This window comes from Anoplophora glabripennis, unplaced genomic scaffold (assembly GCF_000390285.2).
Source record: "Anoplophora glabripennis isolate ALB-LARVAE unplaced genomic scaffold, Agla_2.0 scaffold322, whole genome shotgun sequence".
Lineage (NCBI taxonomy): Eukaryota > Metazoa > Arthropoda > Insecta > Coleoptera > Cerambycidae > Anoplophora > Anoplophora glabripennis.
The window spans coordinates 347812-371618 of NW_019416693.1; the positions used below are offsets into that span (position 1 = coordinate 347812).

Sequence of the window (23807 nt, forward strand, 5' to 3'; positions counted from 1 at the left end):
AATATGGCGGACTCCCAAACCTGGCGGACCAGTTATTTTTTATGCACCCCTATGGTATGGGTATCAAAATAAAGGGTTTGCTGAGAAGAATACGAGAATAAAATGACGTCACTAAAAGCTTGTTTTAAAAAAATTATGCATGAACTTATATAAATATACAACATAATTAAAAGAGCTGCAGGCTAGGAGAAAACATTTTTTTATCAGTGTACTTTGAGAGCCCCATTTTTTTGGTGGTCTCGATTGGGCTGCTCTAAAGCCGGCCCTGAGTATAGTTAAGAACAAATTGATATGAATTGCAGGGTACCCACTATATAATTTAATAAATACATATGATTGACACAGTCACGGGAGGCATACTTAGGGTTTCAGTTTAAAGCATTTTTTTTCTTTAAGGCCAGTTGCCTGTATCCTAAAAATGGGAGCTTTAAGGATAAATATTCACAGATCTTGATGACAGGATCATAAAGCTGTTGCAGGGGCAGGTTCTAAAATTTAATTACATATAAAACCTTTGTAGAACATTGATTCGACAGAGTATAGGGAAGCAAGGCAACCGATTATTTTTTTATGTATATTTAAAAGAAAAAAACAAAGACACCACACTAATTGGAAATAAAGTATACATTTGGTAAGGACAGCCATAAACGTAGAAATTTATCTGTACAGATTTTTTTGATTTATGTGAAGAGTCGCTACGATTTTTCGCTACGTGTACAACTGCCTTAAGACTCCTTACTAATCCAAGAATATCTGATTCAAGGGTATTCTCGAGAAAACGTTGTTCATGTACTGCATGTAGACAAAGGAAAACGCCTTTTCTATACCGCCTTTCACCTCGTTGAAAATCGACAAGGAGTTTTCGTTGAGGGTTTTCGCGATCTCGTTGGAAATCTGTTCGTTGCCCGGGAAGATGCTGTCGAAATCGTAAACGATACTTTCTGAATTTATATCCATAGTATAGTTTACGACACGTAGATAAATTTCGTTATTTTTGGTGTACTTTTCGCAAGTCATCATATGCCGGTCTACCACGTCGTCTGCAAAAGAGAAACAAAGAGTTGGCATACAAAGCGATTCCTTTTATGAACGTAAAAATACATTGTTTACATTATGCGGTTCTCCGTATTGTGGCCAAACCAAAATTTTATGCAAACTGTCAAAACAAACATATAACATGCATATATCACTGTAATCAGAAGAAGGAAAGGATTCTATACAGGATGTTCTGTAGGGTTTCAAATCGATATTTTAATTTCTAAAGGTCACTCATAATTATTTTAACTTTCAAAGTAGTGTATCAATGTTTTCGAGCGACCTCTAAAAATAAATATCAAAGAACTAATAATTTTTTTTATTGAAGTTGATGAATAAAAGAGTAAAAATAAATCACCAGACACTAAAATTTTAAAATTATAAAGATTAGCTACAGTGCGGTAGTAAATTTTACCTGGGGAAATTTATTTTAATTTTTTTGTTCATCAAATTCAATAAAAAAAATATTGGTTTGTTGATATTTATTTTTAGAAAACATTTTAGGTACATACTTTGAAAGTTAAAATAATACGGACCTTTAGAAATTAAAATATCGATTTGAAATTTTCAGAATCGAGATTTTTTTCAACCTAGAAAATGAAAAAATAACGGGAAAAAAATTAAAAAAAAATAATTTTTGATAATTTTGGAAACTTTTAAAAATCTTGAGCGACCTCCAAAAAAATTTTTTTTGAGCTGATTTTTGAGGGGGATTCTTTTAAAAGATGATAAACATATTTTCACAAGAAACACGAAAAAAAAATTCGTTTTTTTTTGGGCCACCCTAGCTGTTCTGTTTAAAAAACAAAAATTTTAGGCCAGTCATTATAGCTTTTTTTTGGGAAAAAAAATACTATTAGAAGTTTCTCTGCGGAATATTGTTCCGAAACGTGTTATAAACAACATATCAAAAAATCAACTCGAGATTAGTTGGGAAACTTTGTTAAAACAATGGTCAAAGTTATGGAAAAGTGGTTTTTTGACTCGCGTAAAAAAGCTGTTATTCATAGAGAAAAAAGGTTTATACAAAAAAGGTAGGTATTAAATAAATATGTAAAATAAGACAAGTCCGATTAAATTCCGATAATTTGTTTATGCGCAAGAACTCAAAAATGGGCGAAATTGTCCGCTTTTTCAATTGCTAATAATTAATGCAATTTTCATCGCAGACACTTGTAATTCAGAATTTTTTAGGCTTTTTGCACCCTTAATAAGTGGTAAAAATTTCAGCCCAAAAGTCTCATTAGCTTGGCGTTGGCGGAATTTATTATTATCTAAGAAGATGCTATTTTCAATTCATTTTTCCCAAGCTCACAGGCGTTGTAGGGTTTCAATCATTAGTTGTTTTTGTACCTAAATAGTTCTATTGACATGCATTTACAGACAATTTAATTTTTCAAATTTAATTTGTTTAAAAATGACTGAAAAAATGTTAATATTTATTAAATTGTTAAGATAGGTAATTATTATAAAATAAAATAGTAACCTCTATACTTTAGTCTTCTTCGAATTAAAAAAAAAATCGTTGTTGTAAGTTGATTAGAAGCTGAGATAATTTTTTTTTTAAATTACTCAATTTTGCTTTTTCGTAAGTACCTAAATTATTTTTAATACGTGTGAATTTGGTTGACGTGAATCTTTGGGTACTTTAATTACATATTTTTCAAATTCATAATTTGATTAAAAGTCAAGTTCATGTTCTAAGAGATTCATAATTACTAAAATTCGAGCTAAATTTTAGGTATAACACTATCTTCTTACTACAAAATCGATACATTTTTATTTTATTTATTTAAAAACTGGAAAACAATTGTCTTGAAATTTACTAAATGTTTCACAATAATAGTTTACATTTTCTCCATAGGACAAGTCTGCCGCGTGCACACGTGGTATGCATCAGCTGTGTAACTGTAACTGGCTGTATTTTGAAAACTGTTAATCTTACGCTCCTGTAATATACAACTTTTTTGTTCATTTATAATTACTCTATCTCATGCTGAAGTAATGGCACAATAAAAGTAATTTTATGTGAGTATTTAAAAAAAAGGTTGGTTTTAAAAATGAGTCGTCTTCTATCTGCCACCAAACTATGTACTGAACTTATGTTCCCAGAACATCCTGTATAGGTAACCAATGCAAGCATACCAAATTTTATTTGGAAAAAAAAATAAAATTTCTTGCTGACTTTGACCCCCTTTGAACGAAACAAATAAAATAAAAGGGAATAATGTGAACAAAACCTACACTGAGTAATATTGCACTTTCCATGTGAATTGATAGGAAACACCAGCAACTGTCCCTTTATCTCGTAGTCTGCCTCCATTCTAACGACAGGTGTTGATGCATCAGTCACCCAGCTGCATCCGTTGTCTAATTCAATCCTGCAAAATAAGACACATTAGTGTTAAAGTATTTTACATAACAGATGCGGAATAAGTGGAACGACAATGCTAAATCACAGCATACGTAAACTGGTAGCTTCACTTCGCTATCGGCACTTTGATCTCACTGAACCGTTTTCGATGTCCTTGGATGAAGAAGCGGAGATCAGGACCGTACTAAGAATTTTTTACTTGCGCAATCCTTAAAATTTCTTGACATTTTATATTTGTAATATACATACTTTTATTATTTTACATACCTATTTTGTTTGTTATTTACTAAATTAGAAAGGTATACCTACTTGTGGGTACATATTTCTGCATACCAAAAACGATAGGACCTTTATAATTCCAAGATGAACTCTCTTGTGCAAAAAATACGGTCGGAAATGTTTCTTTGTGAAAACTATTATTCAATCTATTATCTGAATATTAGAAAACATTTTATTTTTATAATATGTTGCAAGTATTCTTATTAATCCTACTTAATTTTTTAAGTCTCTACAGACTGAAAACGTCTGCTATGGGCGACCTACGATTTCCGCTCATTTGCTGGTTTACATATCCAGTGGCCAACCTGACCTAAATGTCGATTTACAGAATATCAAGTAGTTATGCAATAACATATAAGGTCAATTTGACTTACTTAAAGTACTTGTCAAAGGTACTATCGGTAATTCCATGAACATTGATGTTGTGGTACTTCTGTTGGATTGAAACGGACTGTTTTGCTTCCGGATCTATCTCCAACTTTTCGATGAACAGGGGTTTTAAGGGAGGGATGCCTAATTCTTTGTATCCTGGAATAGATTTGAATCAATTATTTTTTTAATATTAACCTTTTTAACACCACTGCGTGTCTCGTTTCTTGTTTCGTGTCGGTAAATTGTTTACATCTTCTAATAACGTACACCTAAATGTAATTAAAACGGACTTATATCGTGGAATATGCCGAAAACCTTGACAACAACATTATTTCCTAGAAAAAGTGTAATAATTTTAATTTTACAAAACATAAACGAAGATAAGGATCGTATTTGGAATGGAATAAATGTTAGTCGTTTTACATTCTACAGAGTGTACCGCAAAAAACTTGGCGTAAGTTCCTCTTGAAAAAATATTGAAGGTGGTTCATATGTTCTGCTCAATAAGAATTAAATATTCAAAAAGTGAAAATTTGTATCAATCGAGTGCGGTATTTTTTTTTTAAATAACTTTAAAAGCGTTACACCACTGATAGCTTTTTGATACGGCCCGTTATTACAACTCGGTTACCTATTTTTGGACACCCTGTAATTTTTAAATGGGATGCTATTTTTTTATACTGACGCACATAATATTTTTTCGTCACACTGTAGATGAGTGGTGACGTCATCGATATTTTTTAAATGTGTTTATATAAATTTTTTACAGGATTTTTTTAAAAAACATGAGAGTAGTAATTTGTAGAAAATTGAAAGTCGAATCCGAAAATATCATGGTAGTTACCCTAAAGCAGTGGCGTACTATTTTATTTAGAAAAATATGCCACCGACACCCTCTATCTCCGCCACTGGAGCATGTAAATTTTAGGAAAAGCTCTCAGATTTTGGACAATGTTTTCATAAATACATGAGCCCAATTTCAAATTATTTCACTTACTAGTTTTGAAATTATTTAAAAAAAATTAAAAATATTTTTTAAAGTTTAACACTCTGTATCATTTTGACGAAGCGTACTAAATAAAAACTTTATAGGAAAGACCCCTTAAAGTTCACCAAAGAATACGAGGTTTAATTTTTTGGTCACCATTTGTGAATCACCCTGTATAACACCACCAAATAATATTGATCATTCCACATAACGTTAAATTAAATACAGTTGGAAGTGTAATTCGAAGATGCGAATTATGTATAGAAAGAAAATGGACAATAGTTTGAACAGTACTTTTTAAATTTCACTAATCATTTAACATTTTTGTTTGCATTTAATTTTGTATTATACAATTTTTTGTTTATTAATATTACTAAGTTATTGTTACATACATATTTTTCCTTTACCTTAACTGTCTTAGATGTGTTTCAAGTTTAGGTACTAAACTTTCTTCTATTAGGAAAAATTTGAAAAAAAAAATTTAAATTCATTCATGTTATGATTTTTTAAATTTCTGAAATCATCCCTTGACTTCTAGTCTCCCTAACTAAATTTTAATAGTACAAGAAAAAGTCCATAGACCATTTTCATGTAGAATTTTATACTCTACAACTTTTATAAGAAACTTTTTTCTCTAGATCTTATCTATTTTGAAAAGCTCCTTTAATTTATTTTTTTTTCACCCTTGGCCGGGGGTTGAAAAAAAATTAGTGTCATTTATTGTTATTACATAGGTACCTCAAACTAACTTATATAAAAAATTCAGACAAGTTAACCAAAATTACCATTTAAAGGCCAATTTAATTCAACTAAAAGTCAAAGACTGAAAGTTTTCACATTTTTATAAAAAAATTCGTTATGCAAAGGCATACAAATTTGATACGGTTGGAAAGAGAAAAAAAAACTTAGTCAAACCATGCAAGAAAATGTATACAATCCCATTTAAAAAAATATCGATGAGGTCACCACTCATCTAGGGTGACGAAAAAAAAAAATGTGTGCATCAGAATAAAGAAAATAACATTCCATTTAAGATAATTAAAAAAACCTTTTCCAAAGGAACAATTTTAACACCCTGTATCTCGGAAACGCAACGTTAATGTAAAAATAAAACTGTTATACATATCACTCATTATTTCTCCAAGAAGACCTCGCTACCTAGTTTTTTGAAGTATAAACAGGACACCCACATGATTAAAACATGTTTACATTGTGAATTATGTTGAAAATCTTGACATTAATTAAAAAAAAGTTGCATAATTTTAATTTTACACATGTAAACACAGATAAGAATCGCATAAATTTATAATTAGACAAGCTCTAACCATTTTGTAAGATCCCAAAATTAAATTTCATCAATTTGGATTTTCACAATAGACTCTTTTAGTATGACGTCATATATTTAGGCAACCTGCAACAAATTGTCATAGTTGAAATTGTAAAGATCGAATCTGACCCTTGTTTACTATTTACATAGATACAATAAAAATGAACAACTTCAAATTAATTTATTTTTACAAGGTTTTTGGAAGTATTTAAGAACAACCAACACGTGTTTAGTAAAATAGATACACTAATGTGCTTAAAACTTACAAAAAACGATATAAAATAATATTCTTAAATTTAAATAAAGTAGAAATTTAATATTAGCCGTGTTATTCCTAATGCGCATGCTTGGGAAGAATAGCCTCATACGCAGGTGAGATCTTGTTGATATATCGCCGCTGTCATCATTAGCGTATTTTCTCTTCTTCTTGGCATCTTCTATTTCTATCAAATATTTTTTATTATTTTTCTTGGTGTTGTGTTGTCAGTGTGTTTATCGAGTGTTTTTTTTTCACGTGGTTTATTATAGACGTACTTTTAACCACAACCAAACTTTTCTTGAATGGTACCCTGTTGCGAGGCTTACATGAAATTATCTTTAATGCGCATGTTCAATAACATTAATATAATTTCAATAAATTTATTAATTACTATAAAAGTCAATAGTGCTGTTGTTTGAAACTTCTTAAATATTTCTAATATTATCCGAATATCGCGATATTTAAGGTCATGACAAAGAAGACAATTTTTTCGCACTTATGACTAAAGTACGAAGGTCGAAAATCGATCTAGTAGAAATTCTTCATGACAATGTGTAGTATGGGGTTGCCTATTATTTGGCGTATGTGACGTCACTACTAAAAAGGTCTATTTTCATTGTGACTTAGTGTGAGTTCAAATCAACAAATCCGCCAAAAATTCAAAATCTATTTTTTACCAATTAATCCACATATCACATATTTCAAGATTTTGTAATTAAAAAAAAGTAGAATAGAAACCGTAGACTATACTCAATATCTAGGGTGTTTAATAAAAAATTTGACGGAGCTCCATCTTTTATGCAAAGTGACAACTGATACTTACCGTTTGTGAAGTATTTGAGAGACTCCCCCAAGCTTTTAGCGACACATTTCTGAAAATCGGGGTCGGACCTGTGGCACAACTTTACACCGTCCGCTGAAAAATGACATAAAAACTTTTTTTAAAATATGTAATCATATCAATGACTTTAATTAAACGTAAATTACGATGTGCATATCTCAGCGAACATTAGTTTCCACTTCAGCTTGCGTTTTGTAGTAACGTCAGTAATGTTTAAATTTTAAGATACATCATTAAAAAAAAACAAGTTTTTTTCATTATCCAAGACTGACGTAGTACCATTAAACAAGCCATTAACATTAATTGAAATCTTTTTTATAACCCTGTTTACAGAGAATAATAAAAAATTACTCATCAGTTTATGAACCGACAAAGTCTGAGTATTAAACATGGAATACAGCAATGATTTCAGCCATACACAGGGCGTTGATTAAGTACGTCGAGAGACTTTAATGAGCGATTATTTTAGTGATTTTAAGAAGGTTATATAATACAGGGTGTTCCACCGGGAACTGCGTCGATCGATATCTAGGAAAATACTGTTTCGAAAAATTTGAAAATTTGGCAACATGGCAACGTTCCTGGAGCGAACACAAATAAAATATCTAGAACTCTCCAGCACTTCCGGTTATACCGGAAGTCGACACCAACTTCGTTATTTTAAATGGGACACCCTATACACAGGGCGTTAAAAAAAGAGTGTAAAATATTTAAGGAGGTAATAGTATGAACCAAAATAAGCAGAAAAGTCTCAATAAACATAGGTCCGCAAAGTAACGGTTACGGATATATGGAATGTTTTATGTTCTTTAGCCCCTTTTTTATTTTGCAAAAACGTTGTGTATTTTCTTATAATAGTTGGTTGATGTTTAGTGAAATAAACAGTACGTATTTGACAGTTGTTCTCAGTGCACAAGTTTTCTTTCGCTATGGCTGGTTACTCTAACGCAGAATTAACAGACATGCATTTCATGTATGGTCGTGCTAATGGGAACGCCACCGAAGCGCGACGTCTTTATATTGACGCTTATCCAAACCGCCAGATTCCTTCACAACGCATGTTTATAAGAATTCACCAAAGATTGCGTGATACCGGTTCCTTGAGCAAACAGTGCCATTTATCCGGAAGACCAAGGTCGGTATCCACTCCTAGAGCAGAAGAAGAAATTCTAGCAATGGTAGAGCAGAATCCAGGTACGAGTGTGCGGAGAATATCAGCCGAGGTAGGAATTAGTGGTCCTCTTGTTTGGAGAATCCTTCACGAGCAACTGCTTTATCCATACCATGTGCAACGAGTACAGGCCTTAAATCCAATAAATGATCATCAAGCACGTTTGGTTTTTTGCCGCTGGTTTCTACGTCATGATGCTGAAGACCCTCGTTTTCTTGCAAACATTCTTTTTACTGATGAGGCCGGATTCACAAGAAATTGAGTGTTTAATTTTCACAATACGTATATTTGGGCCGACGAAAATACTCATGCTCTAATAGAATCTGGACATCAGGCACGTTTTTCATAAACATTTGGATGGGTATCGTAGGTGACAGGTTTCTAGGTCCTGTTGTTTTACCAAACCGATTAACAGGCGCTGCTTACCTCAACTTTCTGCAGAACACACTGTATGAGTTTTTGGAAGACATTCCTTTGAATCAGAGGCAACAAATGTGGTTCCAGTATGATGGTGCTCCAGCTCATTTTTCCATGGCCGTTAGAGAGCATTTACACCAAACTTTTCCACATAGATGGGTAGGAAGGGCCGGACCTGTTTTATAGCCTCCAAGATCGCCTGATCTGAACCCTCTAGATTTCTTTGTTTGGGGATATTTGAAGACATTAGTGTATGGTACTCCTGTAAATAGCCTGGAAGAGCTGCAGCTACGGATTAATCAAAAGTTTCAAGAAATCCAAACCAAGGAGGGTGTTTTCGAAAGAGTTCGAATATCGTTGAGACGAAGATGTCGTGCCTGCTTGGAAATGGACGGAGGGCACTTTGAACATCTTCTGTAACTTTGTTTTTTATTTATTTGTCGGTTTATTCCTAATAAAATAAAATGTTTGAAAAACGAATAGTGGTCCATATCTCCGCAACCGTTACCACTTTGCGGACCCATGTTTATTAAGACTTTTCTGCTTATTTTGGTTCATACTATTACCTCCTGAAATATTTTACACTCTTTTTTTAACACCCTATATTACTGCATTCGGATCCTACGTGAAACTTGAGGGTCACTTTATTAAATATTCCCTATACCTAGGAGTTATAGAATTTGAGATATTAATATTTAAAGAAAAAATTTGACAAATGCAAGGGTCCGCGGATATGCTAGTAACTCTTTTCAGGAGCGTGATATCAAGTGGATATTTGGTACCTGTTAAGGGCATAGGTAACACTAAGATATGGTATACCAACAAGTTAAAACATTTAACACTAACTGTTTCATTTTTGCTGTTACCTTTTGATAACTTCAAACAACTATAACTTTGTTAGCTTACATGGAACACGTTGTATTTTTTTATTCTATTGTATGTAGTGTTAGGGTATTATTTCGATTGGGGCCGTTGTTTATAAAACAACGATAAGAAGTGAAGGCCAAAGCGCGGAAATTCAGACTGAAAGGCAGGGACACGGGAGAGAGAGAATGACCACAGACGACTGACGAGGTGTTGTGTTGAGATAATTTGGTCAATGTTGTATTGTTTTATTATAAAATAAAGTTATTTTGTGAAAAACTGTACATTACAGAAGTGGGATGCAGTAAATAAATAAACAAACAGATAAAACAAACACTAAATAAACAAATATCAATTTTAATATCAAAGTGCAGTGCCGTGCAACGAGAGTGCTTTGTGCTTTATTGGATTTTTGGTGAGTTCTCAAAGCCTATTGTTGTTTTTTTTCAACTGAACATTTTTATTGTCTAGTCTGTTGTCTGTAATTATTCATTATGAGTCATTCGGGCACAAAATCAAAGTCTGGACAACGCAATAAGCGTGCACACAGTCCAAATACTGATTCAAATTATTCTTTACTAGAACAAAGACTAAAACTTTTGGAAAGTGTTGTGCGTAATTCAAAATCGCATTGTGATTCTAATGCGTCCTGTTCAAGTACGCAACAAAACACGCGGTCTTATACACCGCCGCGGCGCGCGTGTGAGTTAAATGAAAACATTGATAATGAACAAAGACCTAGTTCATCCCGTCAGGAATTCGGAGGTTCGAGATTTGCTGGCCGGTTAGAATTAATACCATCATTTAATGGATCCACGGACGGCATGACTATTCATCAATGGTTGGAAAAAGTAAATTCTATCAGCAAAATTTACGGTTGGGACGAACAAGTCAAAATATTTTGTACGACTGCGCGTTTAACTGGGAATGCCAAGTCTTGGTACGAATGTCTAACGCAGGCGCCAGAAACATGGTCTGCTTGGGAACAACAATTAAAACGTGCTTTTCCGCCACATAAAGGAATCGCAGCCAAACTTAAAGACTTTGTAAATACGGAAAGACGACCGGAACAAAATGTTGTCGAATTCTATTATGAAAAACTTCGAGTAGGTAGACACTGTAATCTTCCTGATACCGTTATTTCAGATGTAATAATTTCTACCATTAATAACAATTTAATAAAAGCCAGCGCACAGGCGGCTAGGTGTGATACGCCTGAGAAATTATTAGAATTCTTATCTGATTCGGATTATGTAAACATCGCGGATCAAGTGAAACCCAAACATAGTTACGTCGGCAGTTCCGCTAAAGCATCAACCTCTAAAGATTATTTTCGATCGAGAACTTCAAATCATAATATTAAAACAAACAAATTTAGTAAAGGAATCGTTTGTTTCTATTGTAACAAAGAGGGACATACAAAAGATAAGTGTTTTAAAAAGAAATTTGATCAACGGAACGCTACAAAAATACACAAAATATCCAGTGGTGATAAAAAGTACCATATTGAGGCAAAAGTAAACAATACAACTATGTCGGCATATGTAGATTTCGGTAGCGGCTGTAATATTATGAAATTAAACAAAGCTGTATCATTGAAATTGCCCATCGATACAAGTAAGCAAGTAATTATGCAAGGTTTCGGAGGCGCTATTATTAAATCTATAGGACAAACACATGCATCCATCTCCATTGATGATGTTGAACGAGACGTCCCAATAGTAATTGTAAACAACGAATTGCAAGATGCTGACTTATTAATTGGTCAACCATTCACTGAGTTATCAGATGTGTTAACTGTTAAAACTGGGGAATCTTTAAAATTTCATAATAACACTGATATCTGACAATTGCCGTCGGCTATTGAGGAAAACTATAAATGTCCTCTTGTCACTTGCGTTGGAGTTAAACTATTTCCCGGAATAAATAAAATTCAAGTGTCTTCACAAATTAACAATGGTTATTTAAAAATAAACTCTTCTGAACAATGTCGCAATGGTTTTACTATTTTGGTTCCGCCAAAAACTATGGAAATCAATAATGAATTAGGTATTCTGACTGTATTAAATATTAGTAAAGTGCAGGTAAATTTAAAAGAAGGAGAGTGTATTGCACGAGGTGTAGTGACACATTCTTCTGATTTAATCAACACCAACGAATTTAATGAATGGGGTGAAGAAATTAAACAACGTCTTGATCGATTGCTCGAGAAATACCAGGTTTGTTTTTCTGAAAATATGGCAGCTCTAGGACAAACTAACATAGAAATGAATATAAAATTGACAAGTAATCAACCTGTATGCTATCGCCCTTATCGATTGTCATACTATGAAAGGGAAATTGTCCGAAAGATGGTGGATGATCTTCTTAAAAACGGCATTATCGAGCCTACTATCTCTCAGTATGCCAGTCCAATTCTACTGGTCAAAAAGAAAACAGGTGATTTAAGGATGTGCGTGGACTATCGCAAGTTAAATTCAATCACCGAACGTGATCACTACCCCTTACCTAGGATTGAAGACCAACTGGAAAGATTAGCTGGCAATGACTGTTTCACCACGCTAGATTTGACATCGGGCTACCATCAATTAAAAGTGGCTAAAGATAGTAGACCTTATACTGCCTTTGTCACGCCAGACGGACACTACCAATATAAGAGAGTCCCTTTCGGATTGACCAACGCGCCTGCTGTGTTTCAACGAGCAATAAATCAAATATTAGGAAATCTCAGATTTAGTTATGCATTGGCTTATCTCGATGACATCCTTATCGTCTCGAAAGGACCTGATATGGGACTAGAACGACTCGAAATCATCTTACAAAGAATGAAGGAAGCTGGACTAACATTAAATAGAAAGAAGTGTTTATTTTTAAAACATGAAGTGGACTACTTAGGTTATATTATTTGCAATGGTGAACTGAAACCATCACCAACAAAGATCCAGGCTGTGCAAAATTTTCCAAAACCACAAAACGTCCATCAATTAAGACAATTTCTTGGTTTAGCCTCCTATTTCCGAAAATTTATAGAAAATTTTGCTTTGAAAGCTAAACCCTTAACACATTTAACTAAGAGAAATATTACTTGGGAATGGAGTGAATCTGAGGAAAATGCTTTTCAGACCATAAAACTTGAACTAACCAGTGACCCAGTACTTGCACTTTATGATCCAGAATTAGAGATTCAACTACATACTGATGCAAGTAAAGTAGGATTAGGTGCGGTGTTGCTACAAAAGCAATTGCATAGTAATAGTTGGAAACCAGTGGCATATATGAGTCAACAAACATCTGAATGTGAGTCACGATATCACAGTTACGAACTAGAAACACTGGCTGTAGTGATTAGTACACGCCGATTTCGCAATTTCCTAATTGGCAAGAAATTTACATTGGTTACTGATTGTAATGCTTTGCGCTTAACCTGGACTAAAAAGGATTTGAATACGAGGATAGGAAGATGGTATCTTGAATTGCAGGAATTTGATTTTGAAGTGGTTTATCGTGCTGGGACACAAATGAAACACGTAGATGCCCTTAGTAGAGTATATGTTAATGTGAATTTGATAAAAGAATCCGACTGGTTGCAATGTATACAATTACAAGATGAAGAATGTCAACATCTAATAAAACAAATTGAAGACGGTACGGCAGAAGATCGCTATAAAATAATAGACGATAAACTTTGTGTTACTATAAATGGCAAAAATAAATTATTCATTCCAAAAGACGTTCGTTGGAGGATAGTAAAACAACATCATGACGATATTGGACATCCCGGGTCTAAGAAAACTTTAGATGCTATATCATCCAAGTACTGGTTTATAAAAATGAAAGAATTTGTTACGAAGTATGTCAATGCTTGTATACCTTGTTTATGTGTTAAAAAGCCGACAGGGAGACGACGTGGCTATTTACACCCAATTCCGAAAATCGACGAGCCTTTCCATACTATTCATTTAGACCACTTAGGACCATTTTGTAAGAATTCAAATGGTAACAATCACCTATTGGTCATAGTGGATGCGTTTACCAAGTTTACATGGATAGAGGCAGTTAAAGACACTAGCACAAAACCAGTTATAAAGTGTTTACAATTATTAATGAAACTTGTGGGAAACCCTTTGAGGATTATAACCGATAGAGCAAAAGGGTTTACTAGTAAAGAAATGGCTGAGTTTTGTAAAAAAGAAAATATTAAACATGTGTTAAATGCGGTCGCTTGTCCAAGAAGCAACGGACAAGTAGAACGGATTAACCGGGTTATCCTTAACTCCTTAAGTGCGGCCGTTGGGACTGATTATGAGTCGTGGGAAGAGAACATTTCCAAAGTGCAGAACGGTATTAATATGACTGTTAGTTCTAGTACAGGTAAAACTCCATGTGAACTCTTATACGGTTTCCGCCCTAGACTTAAGTACGATCTAAATATCACAGACAATGTTTCGCGTATTGACAGACTAGACCTACTTTCTAAAAATCGGTCTGAGGCTTTGAATAAACTTGAACAGACTGCTCGTTCTATGAAAGTGCGGTATGATAAAAATCGTCTACAAGCAAGAAGGTTCCAGAAAGGAGACATGGTTTTGGTAGAACGAACACCTCTTATCAAGGGACTTAGTAGTGGAAAGTTGGTTCAGAAGTATATTGGACCAGTTCTGGTTAAGGAGGTGTTAGCGAATGACAGATATCTTGTCCAGTCCCTATCCAAGGACCGTAGACGATTCCGAGGGGTAGTTGCAAGCGACAGAATGAAACAATTCAAACAAAAATTGTAAAAGGTGAGTCGCACTGTCAAAAAGAAATATATTACCACATTTCTTTATCTTTTCTATTTATTATTCGCTAATATTGTTGTCAGACATTTTAGATGCCTTGTTATGTTGCTTTGCCTTTGTGCAAAACAAGGTCATCTTAATATTAAATTCTGCAGTTCAAATTTGAATGATTAGCAAAATAAATATTGAATTAATTGTGCGAACTGTTTGCTGTATATTTGCCAATGTTGACAACCATGCCAGTCGCCTTCTGTTATTTATGCCTATGTGCGGAACAGTCTTCATGATTGTTATTTATGCCTATGTGCGGAACAGTCTTCATGATTGTTATTTGTGCCTTTGTGCGGAACAATCTTCATGGTTGTTATTTGAAGGTTACGTTAGTATTAAAATTCTGGCCTCTGAGCTGTTCAACTGAGGCAAATGAATCTTGAGGATTTTGCTAGTCTTGTGAATGTTGCGTTGCATTTGCATTATTTACATTACACACAAGTTACGACGTCATCTTAACATTAAACTCTGCAGTTCAGTTTTAAATGATTAGAAAAATAAATATTGATTTAATTGTGCGAATTGTTGTGTATTTGCCAATGTTCACAACCATGCTAGTTGCCTTCTGTTATTTATGCCTTTGTGCGGAACAGTCTTTATGATTGTTATTTATGCCTTTGTGCGGAACAGTCTTTATGATTGTTATTTATGCCTTTGTGCGGAACAGTCTTTATGATTGTTATTTGTGCCTTTGTGCGGAACAGTCTTCATGATTGTTATTTGAAGGTTACGTTAGTATTAAAATTCTGGCCTCTGAGCTGTGCAACTGAGGCAAATGAATCTTAAGGATTATTTACATCACAGACAAATTACGACATAAAGGAATAAACAAATTAAGTTAGGTAATGCCTGTTAGAAGGTGTACTGTTGTGTTCTCTGTCTTTCAGGGACAATCAGTGTATTGCAGGATGGTCTCGAGGCCGCGACCAACGCAGGATGACCGAATGTTAGGGTATTATTTCGACTGGGGCCGTTGTTTATAAAACAACGATAAGAAGTGAAGGCCAAAGCGCGGAAATTCAGACTGAAAGGCAGGGACACGGGAGAGAGAGAATGACCACAGACGACTGACGAGGTGTTGTGTTGAGATAATTTGGTCAATGTTGTATTGTTTTATTATAAAATAAAGTTATTTTGTGAAAAACTTTACAGTAGATTGAAATTTTCTTTCAAGCCATATAAGTATTGTTAGGGTTGCTGCCATTACTACACTTAGAGATATTTACAGTTTTGTATTTTTAGGACAGTTTTTCTCGTGTCAGACCTGTTGCCAAATTGGCCAAGACCAGAAACGCTCCAAAACAATTAAAACAACTTGTCATTTGCCAAGTTAGTTGTCAAATTATTGTTATGTCTGTAATAGATTTTGCTGAAAATTTAAATAAAAATGCCTAAAGATCGTTTAAATTATACTAATGAGGATTGTTTTAATTTGTTTGTTATTTATGGAAGAAAGCAGCAGATTCTCTACATGTTCTTGAAATTACTTTGTCACATTTTCCATAAATAACAAGCAAATTAAAATAATCCTCATTAGTATAATTTAAACGATCTTTAGGCATTTTTATTTAAATTTTCGGCAAAAACTATACAGACATACATACAACAATAATTTGACAACTAACTTGACAAATGTCATGTTATTTCACTTGTTTTTGGGGTGTTTCTGGCATGGCCAATTTGACAGCAGGTCTGATACGAGAAAAACTGCCCAAAAAATAGAAAATTGCAAATATCTCTAAAAGTACTAACGGCAACCTAACAATGATTATATGGCTTGAAAGAAGCTTTCAATCTACATACGACAAAGTAAAAAAATACAGGGTGTTCCATTTAAGTTAACAAAGTTACAGCTGTTTGAAGTTATCAAAATGTAACGCCAAAAATGAAACACCTAGTATTAAATGTTTTAATTTGTTGGTATACCATAATGTAGTGTTATCTATGCCCTTCACAAGTACCAAAAATCCGCTTCAAATCACGCTCCTGAAAAGAGTTATTAGCATCTCTGCGAACCCTTGTATTTGTCAATTTTTTTCTTTAAAAATTAATATCTCAAAATCTATAACTCCTGGGTATAGGGAATAATTAATAAAGTGACCCTTAAATTTCACGTAGAATACGAAAATGTGATAATATATAGGGTGTCACATTTAAAATAACTATAGAACTATCCGTCTTCCAAAAAAAAGTTTATTTTTTGGTTCGGAAAATAATTGTGCCAAATTATTTTCTCTCACCTTTCATAATTATGTACATTGTCCCTGATCTTATGAGAGTGATTAACATAGTGGATCAAACCACTTGACATCCTACTATTAAGAAACTTCAGTAACCACTGAATTTAACACTTTTATGAAAATGCGAGTTTTTTAAGTATGGATTTTAAGCGGGTGGCTAAATATTAAAATCAAACATTCTGTAAGCATTTGTACAGGGAGATTTCACTTTAAAGACGGAAACATCAGGACTAGATTCATTGCCGAAAAATAAGTAGACTTTGCTTTATAAACTTTTTTCCTGGGGTATTCGACATACAAGGTGTTAAATTATATCTTCATGCGCTGACGGAATTGAATGAAATTTTCTACAGCGTATTTACTTAATTAAACCTTTTATTGAATGTAATATTGATCTCGTTGCTTTAACCAGTGGTGTGCTAGTGGAGGAGCCGCCCTCTTTTCCTGAAAAAATATACGTCACTGGCTGTTTTTTGTAGAAATAATTACTAACTACAGGTTACTACTATTACTATTAAAAAATACCAAGAAACACTTTTCATTCACTTAACGTGACAATACCTGAATTTGATATTATTTCTACAAAAAACCGCCTGTGCCGGATTTTTTTCTTGGGAAAACGGAGCGGCACCTTTAGTAGCACGCCATTGGTTAACGTCGCGAGGTTAATATTACATTCAATAAAAGGTCTAATTAAACGAATACGCTGTAGTAAATTTCATTCAAATCGTTCAGCGCAATATGAATATTTGTCGGAAAATATATTTTTTTTTGGAAACTTTAACACCCTGTATCTTGAATACCACGCCCCCCAAAAAAAAGTTTATAGAGCAAACTCTTCTTATTTTTTGTAAACTAATCTATACCTGCAGTTTCTGTATTTAAAGTGAAATCACCAAGAGAAATCGCTGGAAATAGTTTTACAAGTTTTCCAAGGGGCGCAATCTACATAATGAAACATAGAGTGGAATTTTTTTTAGAAATGTTTCCTATTCAGGTATACAAATATGGATAGCCGGATTCATTTCGCATAACTTTTGTTATTGACATTTTGTTGTATCTCTAGACAGAAGGGGTGGGGGAAGCCCCTAATGTCTGATCAGAAAAAAGCATTTTTTTAAGGATTGGCTCATCAAAAGCCCATAGTGTTATACCTCGTCTTTTCATGCTTTATCTCGTGATGAATGCGTAATGTCGTTTACCTCAATATGGAAACCTAAAGATGGCGTTATTTCAAAAGAATAACGTTTTATGGATTTTTCTCAAAAATATCCAATGCTATAGTTTTCTTTTCTTTACGTAAATGAATTCAGCACAAAAAAATTATCAAAAAGTGAAATAACGGATTAAAATTTTTTATATGTTATAGTCTGTTTGGAAATGAAAGAGAGTAAAAAAACTCCGATATAAGAACCGGCCATGGGCGTGGTAATATTTCGTTTCAGGTAATTATCGGGTAACACTAATGTTATCGATTAAATGGCAACAAATTGCCAAATAACGGTACTACGGTTACCACCTTATCACTGTGAACTTAACCCAATCGAATTAGTCTGGGCGCAGGTAAAAGGAGATGTAGCGCGAAATAATACGACGATTAAATTAAGTGCCGTGAAAATTTTGTTAAAAAATTGCTTGAAACGAGTAACTGCAGATAACTGGCAAAGATGTATACATCATGTACAAAAAGAAGAGGAGAAAATGTAGGAACTCGATAATTTAATTGACGTTACTGTGGAACCTATCGTTATCAATCTAGGAGACGAAGATAATTCATCAGAATATTCAGAGGATGAATTTTAATATACCTACTTTTTTATTTTCTTTATTGTACATTTATACAACAAAACATTTACTCACCATAATTTGAATTTTCAAAATACATATATTTTTGTGTGGTATAAAAGTCTATTCATTAAATTTAAATAAATATTTTGTTAATAATATTGAATAATTTTATTTGAATTACTAAAAACCCTCTTAACCCGGATAAGATGCTTAAAGTAGCCTCATGTTTTGAAATGCTGTTTTTATATTGTTTACTTATAAGAGAAATGGACTGAGAAATTGAAGCGGCATAGACAAAGACGGATTGTCGGAGATTAAATTTTAGCTACCTGCTACAATTTAGTACAACCCGGTCACACAAAGTTTTTTTAAAAGTACACCTCATCTATACGGATAATGCATAATATAAAAATATTGAATATAAGCACCAGTACTACATTTATTTACGATTTGCATACATAATAAGCTTTTATTACTCTCTTTCATTTCTAAACAGACTATAGTTTGAAGAGCATAAAAATAGCTACATTTTGGCGACAAAAAGCTCACTAAAAGCTTGTTTAAAAAAATATACATGAACTTATGCCTTGTTCAGATGAACAAGGCATAACTAAGTTAAATAACTTATAATATTCACTTCTATGTTCTAATAATACATCAAATGCAATGTTATAATCATAACGTAAATAATACCCTCTCAACTGTTATTACTTTTAACAACTCAATTAACAACCAGTCGCTAATTTTATTACAATATAATATAGATTTTATAATGGTGCCTGATGTACAACTAAGTGGTATTTTTTTTAAATAAGGCCCATTAAAATCTTATAATGAAGTAAAAATATCTATTTTCTGGGAAACGTCATAAGCGGTTAGAAGTAGCGACAATTTACAAAATATTAAATGGCGTCGAATTTCCGGAGCTTTTAGTTAACCGATATGTCCGCTACTGGTACACCTATTTATATTAGAATTCAGCCCGATTTTTACGTTTAATTACATGAATCATTAGCGTAAGTTCCGTCATTTTATATAAAGTCCGCAGAGCTATTCTAGAAAATGTGATTCTTTTCTTGTATATTTTGCTGCCTATGAACAAAATTTAAAAAAATAATGAAACAAATAAGCCAAGGGTTATTTATTATAAAAATAGTTTGTCCGCCCAAAAATATAACACTGAAAAAAGCGGACGAATACAAAATACAAAAAACATCAATTTATATCACGCACTTTAAAAAGTTGCCAACGTTTCGAAAATATATCTATTTTCGTCTTCTGAAATTATTTTTATTTTCTTTTTAATTTTTTTGACAGTTTAAATTTGTTTTTTTTTAAGCCTGTTTCCATAGTTAGAGATATCATATGTTTAACAAAGATCCACAGTAGACATAGTAACTTGCAACACCGTTCAACTAAATAATCACGGTCCCTTTTGATTTTAATTTAACGGTAACTGACAATGAGTATTATTTTTGCTAAGAAAGTGAGTTAGTTTAGAGACGTCACAATTTGGCGCTCAACGTGAGGCCCGAGGATTGCAAAGTAATATTAAAATTATTAAAATGTTCGTTTTTTTTTTTTTGAAAAATTAAAGTGTTGGTTTGACTTACTTCTCTTTCTCAAAATTTTGGCTCATTGAATTATAAGACCGCTTTCCCAAGCGTGATCGCAAATTTTTTATTTCTAAAATTCTTGTTTTTTAAGGTAATCTTTAAGCTCGTCTATTCTAATATTTACAGATCGAGACATCTTTCAACATTCACAAGGTATGCTAAAAATACATAGATCTGGTAATACTTCGTTTTCAAAGATACAGGGACCTAAACTTAAAAAAAAATCGTTTCTTCGTAAAAATCGTAATAATATTTTAGCCAATTTTGTTGAAATTTGGCAGTGTTATTTATAGTAGAATGACGCTAATTTAGCCTCAACTAAATTAAAATTATTAAGTCCAGTGGCGTCGCGGAGGCACCTTAACCAATATTTTTGAAAAAAAAATGTGCACCACTGACTTTTAACATTTTTTTATAAATTGTTTCGCATTAAGCAACTAAAAATACAACTTTTTTGTCACCTGAATTTTTTTCGTATCTTGCTTCCTTTTTGGAGAAAATAAAATAAAAATCACTTTATTGCATATTCTTGGGACAACATAAAAAAATTAAAACTACCAAACTATCAAAAAGTGGGGTGTACCTGTTATTTTTTTTAATATCAATAGTCTAGTCTAGTATTAGAAATTGCTATAAAAATTAATGCTTGCTAAAAAAAATTTTGGGTTTTATTAATAATTATTAAAAATTTTTATTGCTGTCTATGGACAATAGTGATTTTTTCTTCAAAAGGGAAACAAGATATGAAAAAAATTCAAGAGACAAAAAAGTTTTTGGTTGCTTAATACGAAAAAAAATTATAAAAGTCAGTCACATTTTTTTTGTCAAAAATATTGGTTAAGGTGCCACACGGGACGTCACTGGACTTAATAATTTTAATCTAGTTGGGGCTAAATTAGATAAATAACTCTGCCAAATTTCAACAAAATCGGTTATAAGATTAAGATTTTTACGAAAAAAACTATATTTTTAAAAAGTTTGACACCCTGTATCTTGAAAACGAAGCTATGTTTATATAAACTTTTCGTCTTAGAATCACTCAAAGAAACACCTCTTGAAATTTTACCACGTACTTAAATAACACCCTATATGAGGTGAAATTTTATTAAAGATCAGTATCCTCTATCGAAAACCATCGATTTGCGGACCAGTGCTTTTTGATTTAAAATTACCCAAAAAGTGATCCGCAAAGTCTGTCGATGTTTTTAATTATCATCCTGTATAGGGTGTCGCGGAAATAACGATACAAATTTTTTAAGCAGGTTGTATTTCAGAAAAAAGATGCCATTTACATGAAAATCGTTTTGAATTTCAAAAAAAAATTAATATAACGACTATTATACAGGGCGTTTGTAAATAAGTGCAAAATATTTTAGGGAGTTTTAAAGATATTGACTCAAAATTTGAAAATCGCTTTGGAGGGATAAATGTGCATTTTTTGTGGAGATTCGAATATTTCTACTTGCACCAGTGGCGTTCGTGCGAGAATGCAATAACTTTTTGAATGAAAAAAAATGGTACGCCACTGACTTTTTCCCGTTTTGATATTTTTTTTAGAAATCCGCTATCAATTCTGAATGAAATTGATCTCCTCAATTTTTTTCGTAGGATGCATCGTTTTTGAGGAAAAAAAATCAAACATATTTTATTGCAAATTGTGTATTTTTAATTTCTATTGATACGTTATTTAGTAGATTGCCGTTAATATTTTTAAATAAAATACAACCATCAAATTTCGAGTCAATATCTTTACAACTCTGAAATAATAATTAATAAATATAAATAAAAAATTAAAATGTAATGTACGTTTATATGAACTTTTTTTCTTCGACAACCGCCCCCTAAAATATTTCGCACTTACAAACACCCTGTGTACGAATTTGTCAACCACTGGCGGAGATACTGAAAAGCATTTATTCCAAGAAATCCATAGTTTCAAAGCCACAAAGTGTTTTGAAAATCGGATAAATGCACATTTAATTTTTAAAAACCGTAAATTCCCATTTATTATTTTTTTTTAAGTAACTTTATAAAACTTAAAATAACCAGAAACACAGCTGAATAAATTTAAATTGCAGAAAATGCAAAATCGTGGGGTCAAATTAATATTTTTTTCATGATATAAACGTACACTAAATGCTCAAGTGAAATATTAAGTTATTAACAAACAATTTATGATTAGAAAATTAAAAAAATAAATATACTTACGTAAGTGTGCGCCCGAGACGACGGCGACGCCGAAAACCAGACCCAATAAAAAAATCATATTTTTCCACTGCTAGCTAGTCGGCGTTTTGACAAAAACTGATCATACCGCACTGTTTTACTAAAACAACATCTTTTTAAAAGGGGCAGTTCAAGGCATACCGGACCGAGCTACGTATATTAACCTTAACAGAGAGCTTGATAATTCTCCGCGACAAGACCAAATTCTATTCATGGAATAGCGTATATGCTCCTCAACAATGAAAGAGGTCACGGTTGCAATTATAAGTCAAATCCAGGTAAAAACCACTTCGTCTGAATTGCTCCAATATTTATCATTCTTCATATTTCGAGACCAAGGATAAAATTCGCATGAATGATTTTTTACGGAATTTTGTTTGGGAAATTATTGAGACTGAATAAATCCACGGAAAAATCTAAAATCTAAATAGTTCGTATTTTACAAACTCAACAAAGAAATTAAGGGACCTAAAAAATTTCCAAATTTTTTTAGTGAATTTTGAAATGATCATTTCACGACTTTTTGTTTCGGCAAGCTGAATTTATCACTATAGATGCTAAATATTATGTACAATAACATATTAGTTTCCACAGTCATGAAAATGGAGGGAAGATTGTTTACAGGCTGGTTAATTGTATAATTTTACGTAAATTCACGTTTTTCGCTTATAACTTTTTCCGTTCATTTCCACGAGAAAACAGTAAAATACTTTTTTCGTCTTCAAAAGACCTACAAAATTAGCCCTCGAGCGTCAAAAAGTATTGATTAGACCAAAAGTTATAAACAGAAGAATTTTATTTATGACTTGAATTAAACATTTATAAACTCCGTTATTATTACCAGAACGTTTTGGCATCGCATCCTCTCATTCCTTACCACTAATAACACACCTTATAAACAAATTAACTAATTATTAGTCTGGACGATCCCGAGCATCTTCCACAATGGGAGATTTCATAATAATACATTGAAATCTATCATTTTTTTTTAATTTCAAATTTGCAACCTGGAAAGTTTTTTATTTTTTAGCTTTAGTTGCAAAATGAAATATACGACGCACGCGCGTGATATACTTATATATTATTACATATTCGGAAAGCTTATGAAGAGAGCTTTAAGTTAAAAAAAATCGTCAAGATTCGTTGAAAAACAACGGAGTTATAGACTGTGAAAGAGAGGT

The 23807-nt window shown here is 32.7% G+C and overlaps 1 protein-coding gene across 1 annotated transcript; it reads right to left on the reverse strand.

The window, feature by feature from the left end:
• Positions 1–560: 560 nt before the first annotated feature.
• LOC108910188 (protein takeout-like) lies at positions 561–22750 on the reverse strand. The gene is made up of 5 exons (XM_018714728.1): positions 22609–22750; positions 7458–7550; positions 4063–4216; positions 3280–3416; positions 561–1040 (listed from the first exon to the last, which is right to left on the reverse strand). The coding sequence occupies exons 1-5, from the start codon at positions 22664–22666 to the stop codon at positions 739–741; spliced, it is 744 nt and encodes a 247-aa protein (XP_018570244.1). The 5' UTR covers positions 22667–22750; the 3' UTR covers positions 561–738.
• Positions 22751–23807: the final 1057 nt, after the last annotated feature.

Coding starts and splice junctions, on each gene's coding strand:
- LOC108910188 (XM_018714728.1), bottom strand. CDS start 22,666: ATGATTTTTTTATTGGGTCTGGTTTTCGGCGTCGCCGTCGTCTCGGGC. Junction 7,551..22,608: donor CGTCTCGGGCGCACACTTAC/GTAAGTATATTT, acceptor GTCATTTTTCAG/CGGACGGTGTAAAGTTGTGC. Junction 4,217..7,457: donor TCTCAAATACTTCACAAACG/GTAAGTATCAGT, acceptor AATCTATTCCAG/GATACAAAGAATTAGGCATC.